Source organism: Hemiscyllium ocellatum, chromosome 21, assembly GCF_020745735.1.
Source record: "Hemiscyllium ocellatum isolate sHemOce1 chromosome 21, sHemOce1.pat.X.cur, whole genome shotgun sequence".
NCBI lineage: Eukaryota > Metazoa > Chordata > Chondrichthyes > Orectolobiformes > Hemiscylliidae > Hemiscyllium > Hemiscyllium ocellatum.
The window spans coordinates 66182716-66193723 of record NC_083421.1 but is presented as its reverse complement, the minus strand read 5'-3'; the positions used below and the strand labels follow the sequence as shown (position 1 = coordinate 66193723).

General features: G+C 43.0%; 1 protein-coding gene across 1 annotated transcript in view; it reads right to left on the bottom strand.

Moving 5' to 3' along the window:
• Positions 1 to 1502: 1502 nt before the first annotated feature.
• The window catches only part of vav2 (vav 2 guanine nucleotide exchange factor), a 158258-nt gene continuing 148752 nt past the window's right edge, over positions 1503 to 11008 (bottom strand). Inside the window, exons 26-27 of the mRNA XM_060841679.1 lie at positions 8747 to 8901; positions 1503 to 2271 (exon numbers count right to left, since the gene is read on the bottom strand). Of these exons, the coding sequence (XP_060697662.1) occupies positions 2224 to 2271; positions 8747 to 8901 (203 nt within the window). The 3' untranslated portion in view covers positions 1503 to 2223. The remainder of the gene's footprint in view (positions 2272 to 8746; positions 8902 to 11008) is intronic.

Below are 11008 nucleotides of genomic sequence, written 5' to 3'. Positions count from 1 at the left end.
AAGAAGAGTAATTAAATTCAACATTAACTCTGTTTCTCTCTCCCCAGACACTGCCTGACCTGAGGTGCTCTGTTTTTATTTCCAATTTCCAGCATTTACAATGTTTTACTTTTATTCCTTTCAGTATTTTTTCCCAGCTCATTATTCACTGGAGTTCCACGGAAACATTGACCCAATTTGTTTCAGCTCTCATCAGAGCACAACCCCCCTATCCCTGGGACCAACAGAGTGAACCTTTGTTGGAACAGATCCAATATCAGCATATCCTTCCTTAAATATGGAGATCAAATTGCACACAGTATTCCAGACACTTAAAAAATAAACTGCATCAATTTCAAACAAGGTGAAAACTTCTTGTCCCCAGAATGTAATCTACCAGCCACCTCACTGCCCATTGTCACAGCTTACATTCTCACCTACATTTGTATTATTGGTAAACACAGATACATTAGGGTCATAGAGATGTACACCATGGAAACAGACCCTTTGGTCCAACCCGTCCACACTGACCAGATATCCCAACCTAATCTAGTCCCATTTGCCAGCACTTGGCCCATATCCCTCCAAACCCTTCCTATTCATATACCCATCCAACTGCCTTTAAAATGCTGCAATTGTACCTGCCTCCCACCATTTCCTCTGGCAGCTCATTCCATACACACACCACCCTGTGGTCTCTTTTGTATCTTTCCCCTCTCACCCTAAACCTGCGACTCTACTTTCAAGGAGCTATGAACCTGCACCCCAAGGTCTCTTTGTTCAGCAACACTCCCTAGGACCTTACCATTCAGTGTATAAGTCCTGCTAAGATTTACTTTCCCAAAATACAGCAGCTCACATTTATCTGAATTAAACTCCATCTGCCACTTCGCAGCCCATTGGCCCATCAGGTCCAGATCCTGTTGTAATCTGAGGTAGCCTTCTTCGCTGTCCACTACACCTCCAATTTTGGTGTCATCTCCAAACCGACTAACTCTCCCTCCTATGTTCACATAGGAATCATTTATGTAAATAAGAAAAACAGTGGACCCAGCACCGATATTTGGGGCACACATTACTTCCCACCTGTTTTTTCCAAGTCTTTCGTATTGATTATAAATAGCTGAGGCCCCACCCCTGATGTTTGTAACACTCCATAAATCACATCCTGTTAACTTGAAAATGCCCCATTTCTCTTGACGTTGTCCATGAACCAACCTTGATACCCACACGAATATATCACACCAACTTTATGACTCTTTACTTTGTGCATTAACATTTGTGTGAGGTACAGATCAGAAAATGCAGTCCTGCCATGTACTGATCTTCAACAGGATAGTGCACTGGGCATTACAAGTAACCTCAGCAGCTCCAGAAATAAGAAGCAGCACTTGCAAGAGTTAATACATCAAAGTGAGCACAGAAACTGGTCCTACAACCGAATCCACATTGCTGTATCTGTAGCTTGTATTTAGAAGTTCCATACACTGACAGGATCATGTTCAATCACACCATTCAGAAAATAAAAAGAAACAGTTGCTTTTATTTCCTGTTTTTGTGAAAGGTACAGTCTTGGAATTGCAATCACTGTCTGATCAGCTTCTCGGCCTCAGTTTACTTCTGTCACAGAGAAAGGGTAGTGAGTTGTGCTGAATTCTTTCTCTGCACCCCAACTCCAAGCAGCAACACAGATTCTCCCAGTCTCTTCAAACCAACTGCTTTCTGTGTGCTAGCCAGTGCAAATAATTGTACCAATTTACATTTTCAATCCATTTTTCAACAAATTGAGTGATAATTTTAAACTATAATTCCATTTAACCCACAATAAATCCAAATATATACACTGGCATAAGCCTAAAAACATTCCTTAAAATATTCACATACATTGTGGTGTTGCTACTTGGTAAAATAATTACAAATGACTTTTAGAAAGGATCCTATGTACCCCATTCCCACACACACACACACACACACTTCATGTACAAACACATTCTTCCCCAAACATTCAAACACTACAATTACTCCCATTCTGATTGGTTGTTTTGAATAAAGAATTTATATACAACAGAAGGAATCTTTTGATAACCAATCTGAAAATCCTAAAAGAGTCATCAGTAAAAAGCAGGAAGTTTGCTGAAAATCCTTCGCCACCAGCGCTAGAGCAAGGATCAGATCCTGGATTCTGGATGTTGGAATGTGCAAAATAAATGGTTTCGGTCGAGAAGGAGGGGTCTCAGCGACCAATCACGGCATCCCTTCCTCATCTACGTATGTAGAAGGAAACCAGCCAATCTGCCAGAAAGAAAAGAACCAATTAGGCCTCTGGGCTCAGTGGGTGATTTCAACACGTGACCACGGTATCAGCTGATCCAGTCTACAGAACTGTTACATGGGGGGAGGTGGGGGGGAGGGAGAGGACAGTGGGGAGGAGGATGGGGTGGGGGGGGTGGGAGTTGGTGGGGGAGAGCGCGAGCACAAACAAGCGAGAGGGAATGATATAGTTACACAAAACTCATTTGAATCTAGGAATCTTAAACGGACATCAAACTGGGTTGTAACAAATTGTGACAATGATATCAATGAAAGGCAGCAGAGGACACAGAAGCTAGTAAATGGGAAAATACAGTTCAACTAAAGTACTCTGAAGTATTACACGTGGGAAGAATAGATTGAGGGAATCCACCCTTTAGTTGGATGACAATGCTAGACTCAAATGCTGAGGAAAAACAGACTTATGTACTGAAGCATTTTGACTTACGCTCATCAGGACATTCACAAGAATACCAATGTAAAAGGGAACAACGATTTATCATGTATGAGAAGAGAGTGGTGATTGGTTGACAAATGATGAATGTTACTGGTGATCTTTCAGGAATCAGTAAAATCGGGGACGGTCCCAGAGGATTGGAAAATTGCTAACATGATACCCCTGTTTAAAAAGGGAGTAAGGCAAAAGACAGAATATTACAAACCGATGAGCCTAACCTCATTCGTGGGTAAGACCCTGAAATCCATTGTGAAGGAAGAGATTTCTGAATACTTGAAAGTGTACGATAAATAGGGCAAAGTCAGCATGATTTCATCAAGGGGAAATCATGCCTCACAAATTTGCTAGAATTCTTTGAAGAAGTAATGAATAGGTTAGACCAAGGAGAGCCGATGTATGTTACCTACCTGACTTCAAGAAGGCCTTTGACAAGGTCCTGCACAGGAGGCTACTGAGTAAAATAAGGGCCCATGGTATCAGAGGCAAGGTGCTAGCATGGATAGAAGCTTGGCTGTCTGGCAGAAAGCAGAGAGTAGGGGTCCTTCTCAGGATGGCAGCCGGTGACCAATGGTGTTCCACAAGGCTCCGTTTTGGGCCCACAACTTTTCATTTTGTATGTTAACAATCTAGGCAAAGGAACTGAGCATTCTGGCTAGGTTTGCAAATGATGCAAAGATTGGTAGAGGGACAAGTAACATTGAGGAGGCGGGGAAGCTGCAGAAGGACTTGAGCAGATTAGGAGATAGGACAAAGAACTGGCAGATAGAGTACAACATGGGAAAGTGAGAGGTCATGCACTTTTTAGTAGGAAGAAAAGAGACATGGGCTATTTTCTAAGTGGGGAGAAAATTCTCAAGTCTGAAGTGCAAAGAGACTTGGGAGTTCTAGTCCAGGGTTCTCTCACGGTAAGCTTGCAGGTTGAGTCAATAGCTAGGAAGGTAAATGCAGTGATGGCACTTATTTTGCGAGGACTTGAATATAAAAACAGGGTTGTACTTCTGGGGCTCTCTAATGCTGTGGTCAGATCACATTTGGAGTAGTGTGTGCAGTTTTGGGCCCTTTACTCTCAGAGAGGATGTACTGACCCTGGAGCGAGTTTGGAGGATGTTCACAAGAATTCTCTCAGAAATAAAAAGCTTACCATACGAGGAATGTTTGAGGACTCTGGGTCTATACTCATGTAGTTTAGAAGGATGAGAGGGTACGGAATTCTGAAAGGCCTGGAGGAGATACTAGGACCAAATGCATAGCCTTACAGTAAAGGGAAGACAGTGGAGATAAGGAGAAAGATCTTCAGCCAAAGAGTGGTGCATCTGTTGATTTCATTGGCACAGAGGCCAGGTCATTGGATGCAGTTAAAATGGAGATAGATAGGTTCTTGAGTACCAAGGGTTACAGGAGAAGGTGGGAGAATGAGGTTGAGAATCTTATCACCCATGGTTGAATGGAAGAGCAGACACAATGGGCTGAATGGCCTAATTTCTGCTATGTCCTATGTTTTATGGACTCAGGTTGAAACCTTGTCAGAGAAAACAGACCACTTAAACAATGACTGACAACACACTGCTAGGCTTTGTTTAAATTTAAACCAGTCAGGTTGACACTGATCAGTGAAGGTATTAAACTGAAGAATGTATCAGAGAATGGCTGTCACCTATTTTAATTTGAAACAGACACAATGTGTATATGTTCTGTCCCTTTCTAGGACAGTTTCATGTTGCTACCATGATGTAATAACATGAAGTAGTGATTGCCACAAACAGGAGACTGACATTCTGACCACCACACAAATGAGTCATGTGTTATACAACTCTCAGTGCCTGTGTGATGTCAGGCATGCAAAGACTTTGTTCCAAAGCCTGACAGTTCATATCAACATCTTCGGATGTTCATAACAAGCAAGGTATTGGCTGTAGCCAACGTGTCGGAGTTTACAAAACTGAAGCATGGTGTCCAATGTTAGATGTGGCTTGGCAGTTAGAAAATGTTTGCTAAATACTTCAGCACGTGCCAAGATTTTGAGAGGATTTGATGTACATAGGGGAAATATTTACAGGTTAGAAGCTAAAAGTAGGACATTTTTAAAAAATAAAATTAAAAACTAAATAAATAAAACAGACGCCAGGCCGGGTGATGTGTTGTCTCTGATGTAGGAGCAGCTGGATCCCATTGTGGCCCACACTGACCACATCTGGAGCAAGTGTTGGTTGTGAGAGGAACTCCGGCTCAGAGTCACTGAGCTGGAGTCTGAGCTTCAAATATTGTGGCACATCGGGGAGGGGTGTATGGCAGTGACCTCCCTTAGATTAATGACCTTGAATTTGGACAGTGGTCAAGAACAGGGGACTACAGGTGAGGCAGATAGAGGTGACTCTGTGTGGAGTTTGCACATTTCCCCCGTGTCTGCGTGGGTTTCCTCCGGGTGCTCCGGTTTCCTCCCACAGTCCAAAGATGTGCAGGTCAGATGAATTGGCCATGCTAAATTGCCCATAGTGTTAGGTGCAGGGGTAAATGTAGGGGAATGGGTCTGGGTGGGTTGCGCCTCGGAGGGTCGGTGTGGGCTTGTTGGGCTGAAGGGCCTGTTTCCACACTGTAAGGAATCTAATCTAAATTAAAATCGATAGCAAGAGGTGATATTGACCCTGAAGGCAATGTGAATAGAGTTGAGGAAATGCAAAGGGGAAAAGATCCTGATGGGTGTAATGTACACGCCCCTAGCAATAGTCAGGGTCTGGAGAAAAAAATAAACCAGTAGATGGAAAAGGGCATGTCAGAAAGGTTCTATTACAATAACCCTGGGGCCTTCAATATGCAGGTGGACGGGGACTATCTGATTGGTAGTAAATCTCAAAAAAAGAAATTTGTGGAATGCCTAAGAGATTTTTTTTGGAGCAGTTTGTGGAAGAACCTACGAGGGATCAGGTAATTCTGGATTGAGGCAGACTTGATTCGGGGATTGAAGATGAAGGAACCTATAATGTGACCATAATATGAGAGAATTCACTCTCCAGTTTGAGAGGTATCACAGGATAGATGTGGAGAGAATATTTCTTCATGCAGGTGATTCCTAGAGGCTGAGAATTGATTAAAGTCGCCAGATTAGATTAGATTACTTACAGTGTGGAAACAGGCCCTTCAGCCCAACAAGTCCACACTGACCCTCTGAAGAGCAACCCACCCAGACCCATTCCCCTACATTTGCTCTTTCACCAAACACTATGGGCAATTTAGCATGGTCAATTCACCTAACCTGCACATCCTTGGACTGTGGGAGGAAACCGGAGCACCCGGAGGAAACCCACACAGACACAGGGAGAATGTGCAAACTCCACACAGACAGTTGCCTGAGGCAGGAATTGAACCCGGGTCTCTGGTGCTGTGAGGCAGCAGTGCTAACCACTGTGCCACCGTGCCACCCCACTGCGATAGAGCGGAGGAGAGAATCTTCCTCTCGGAGGATGGTCAGTCTTTAGAATGGTCTTCCTTTAAAGACAGTGGAAGCAGAATCCATAAACATTAGTCAGGCAGTGCTAGGCAGAGGGCAGTGGTAGGTAGTGGGGGATAGGCAGAATGTGGAATAATCAGACCAGTCACGATCCTATAGAATGGTGGAATAATCAAATCAGTCACAATCCTATAGAATGGTGGAATAATCAGATCAGTCACGATCCTATAGAGTGTGGAATAATCAGATCAGTCGCGATCCTATAGAATGGTGGAATAATCAGACACGTCACGATCCTATAGAATGGGGAATAATCAGATCAGTCACGATCCTATAGAATGGGGAATAATCAGACCAGTCACGATCCTATAGAATGGTGGAATAATCAGATCAGTCGCGATCCTATAGAATGGGGAATAATCAGATCAGTCACGATCCTATAGAATGGGGAATAATCAGACACGTCACGATCCTATAGAATGGGGAATAATCAGACACGCCACGATCCTATTGAATGGTGGTGCTGAGCTGAGAAACTGAGCAGCCTGTTCCTGCTTCTAATTCATATCATTGTTCATTTGTTTGTTCAGATGGTGAAGATGATCAAATATATTCAATTAAATTGAAACTCGGGTAGCAATCTTCCATGAATCCTCAGATTCTGGAAAAGCCCAGAAAATTGGAAAACTGACAATGTAACACATTTAACTCAAAAATGGAGGGAGCCAAAAGAAAATAGGTATTTATAGGCCAGTTAGCTTAACATCTGTGATTGGGAAATGATGTGACAGCAGAGCATTAAGACATGCATCACAAAACCAAGTCAAGTCAGCATGGCTTCATGTGGGGAACCATGCCGGAGAAATTTATTACAGTTCCTTGAGGAACTAATGAACAGGATAAATATAGGATAGATATAGATATAGAGACACCAGAAGGTATAATATATTTGGCTTTCCAAATGACATTTGAAAAGGTCCCACACTTAAGACTCCTTAATAAGATAAAAGCCTATGGGGTTGTGGTAGTATGTTAGCATGGATAAAGGTTTGTCTAACTAATAGAAGACAGTGTTGGGATAAAGGAGGCTTTTTCAGGATGGCAACCTGTAACAAGTACAATGCCACAGGGATCAATGATGGGGCCACAATTATTTACAACATCCATTAATGTCTTGGATGAGGGAAATGAATGTACTGTATATATATTGCATCCACAAAATCACAAATCATGAATTTACCAATTCACGCCAAAAAATAAGTAACACCAAAAATCAACATCTGCGGGCAGAATTCACGCATCCGTGATTTTTAACTTATTTTTAAACGAGCTCTGCACTTGTGAATTTCATCAAAGGTGGGACTTCTGAGGAACAGAACCCTCATGGATATGGACGAATGACTGTCCAATCGCCAACATTGCTGATGACACAGAAATAGGACAGAAGGCAAGCTATGAGGCTGACACAAGCAGTCAACAGAGGGATACAGACAGGTCCGAGTGGCTGAAAACTTGGAAGGAGGAATATAATGTGGGAAAATGTGAGATTATGCACTTTCACAGGAAGAAGAGGAGCTGAATATTATTTAGGTGGAGAAAGACTGCAGGGAACTAACAGAAATGTGGGATTTGGGAGTTCTCATCCAGAAATCACAAAAAACTAGCATCCAAGTTCAATTGGTAATAAGGAAGGCAAATGGAATGTTGGTCAATATTCCAAAGGGAATCGGAGTTTAAAAGTAGTGAAATTGTGGTAAAACTGTATAAGGCACAAGTTAGATCACAACTGGACCACAAAACAGTTTTGGGCCCCTTATCTAAGGAAAGATATACTGGCATTGGATATAGTTCAGTGAAGACTCACTAGATTGATCTCGGGTATAGAGGTACTGTCTTGTGAGGAGATGTAGAATAGGTTGGGCCTGTACTGATTAGAATTTAGAAAGATGAGAGGAGACATGATTGAAACAAATTAAGACTCTTACAGCATTAACAGGGGAGATGTAAAAAGGTTGTTTCTCCAGGTGGGAGATTTTAGAATCAAAGGACATCATCTCAGAGTAAGGAGAGTGAGGACAAAGATGAAGGGGAATTCCTTCTCTTTTAGGGTAGTGAATGTTTGAAATTCTTAACAACAGGGGCCCGTCAAGGATGTGTCGTTAAGTATATTCAGAAAAGGAATCACAGGCTATTGGGAAAAGGAGGAAAATGGAGGTGAATATTATCACTTCAGCCAAGATCTCACTGAATAGCAGAGTCAACTGGATGGACTGAATGGCCTCCTTCTGCTCCTCTTTCATCTTCAGAATGAAAAATCGCTTCAAAAAGAGTAATATTAAGAGTTGTGGGGAGTGTGGTGAGACTTTGTGGGTTACTAGAGTATGCAGGGAATGGGATGAGAAGAGCAGCAGATTAAAGGCTAAATGGAGGGAGGAGGAGATTGGGATCATTTTTGTGGGGTATTAAAATTTCAGACAGTGACTGAGAGTGTGGGGTAAGACTGGGTTCACCATGGGGAGAGCGGTTTCTTATTCCTGCTGCATTCCAACACTCACCTTTCCATTTGCTTCACCTTTCCACCAGCCCTGGTCACCCCCGATCTTGTTGAAGATCTTCACAGTATCTCCTTCCTGAAGTGATAGCTCACGCATGTCACGTGCTGCAAAGTTATATCGTGCTGTCGCCATGCCAATAGGTCGGGGGTTAAACACTGAGTGGAGACATTCAAAAGAAACTTCATAAAACTTTAATAATTAAAGTTGATAACCTTTATCAAAGGTGAAGTAATGAAAACCAGGAGCAACTAATTGGGGTAAACATTGTGGGCTGATAGTCTGAAGATGCCATTGTGAACAATGCTGATCATGACAACTCTTTCTGATCAGCAAAGTACACAATGGAACAGAACAAGAGCTGGTTTTTAAGCGTTGGATGAAAAAAAACCAAGCTCATGGCAAGTGAAAGACATTGCCTGCGGAGGTCAGAGCTGGGATTTTCCAACAGCCATAGGCGGGAGGTGCACACGGGGATCCTGAGGATTCCCTATCACAGCAGCCTCCGAAGGGGTTGCCTGGGAAACTGAAGATTCCGTTGGGAATTGCCCTGCATGGAACTCTCCAGAAGTTACCATTTAAATTGGAGAATTCAGAAATTAAGTAGCTACTCAGGAAAGGTTAAACCATTAAATACATTTCCTAACTCGAGTCAGTATTCAACATCTCCATACTTTAAAAACAGAGAAACAGATAAACAGAGGAACTAGGAGGAGGCGGCTATTCAGCTCTCCCAGTGTACTCTACTATTCAATAAGATTATGGCTATGATCCAACTCAGTTCCCTTTCCTTGCTTTTCCTCCATAACCCTTGATCCCTTTAGCCCTTAGAAGTATACCTAACTCCTTGAAAATATTCAATATTTGGCCTCAACTACTTTCTGTGGTAGTAAATTCCACAGGCTCCCCACCCTCTGGGTTGGCATTTCTCCTCATCTCAGTCTGAAATGACCTATCCCGTATCCTCGCTAAACCACATCACTATATCCTTAGACCGTGATCCCTGGGTCATAGCTTCCTGGGTCTAGCCTCCTGGGTCTAGCTTCCTGGGTCATCGGGAACATCCTTCCTTCATCTTCTCTGCATAGGCCTGTTGAATATTAGACATGGGATTCTCCCACATTCTTCTTGAATAATTTTAACTAATCCAATCTCTCTTGCTATGCTAGTCCTGCCATCCCAGGAATCAGCCTGGTAAAACGTCGCTGCATTCCCCCCATCGCCAGAATATCCTTCCTCAGATAAGGAAACCAAAACTGCACACCATACTCCAGGTGTGATCTCACCAGAGGCCTGTATAATTGCAGCAAGACATCCCTGCTCCTTTACTCAAATCCTCTCACTGGGAAGGCCAACATACCATGTGCCTTCTTTACTGCCTGCTCACTTTCAGTATCTGGTGTATGAAGACACCCAGGTCTCATTACACAACCCCCTTGCCCAACCCATCACTATCCAGGTAATAATCTGCCTTCCTGATTTTACTATCAGAGTGGATAATGTCACACTTATCCACATTATGCTGCATCAGCCTCACCTCTGCTCACTTAGCCTATCCAAATCACACTGAAGCATCTCTGCATCCTCCTCACAGCTTACCCTCCCACCCAGCTTTGAGTCTTCTGCAGATTTGGAGATCACACATTTAGTTCCCTCAGGTAAATCATTAACATATATTGTAAATAGATGGGATCCAAGCACTGATCTCTGCAATATTCTACTAGCCTCTGTCTGCCAATCAGAAAAAGACCTGCTTATCCCTATTCTATGTTTCCTGTCTGCCAACCAGTTCTCTATCAGTGTTGATACACAACCTCCAATCCCATGCACTCGAGATTTACACATTAACTTCTTTGGTGGCAGCTTATCAGAAAACCTTCTGAACGTCCAAGTAAGCCACATCCACTGGCTCCCCCTCATCAACCTGACTCAGTACATCCTTGAAAAATTACAGCAGATTTGTCAAGCAAGATTTAGTTTTTGTAAATCCGTGTTGATTGTCCGAATCTGTCACTGTTTTCCAATGCTTTACCTCACATACTCCCAATTACATCTATTAAGTTACAGATCCAGTATATCCCCAGTCACTAACGCAATACCCCAATACCTAACACCCTGACTAACCGGTTCTGGACCCAACCCCTCCCCCTTCCCTGACATCACACGCAATGTCCCCACTGCCAGAGTGGACTTCACCCACCTACCTTGACCTACACTAAACACATCATATGCCTGGCCCCTTGCCACCTACCCACTGGCACATAA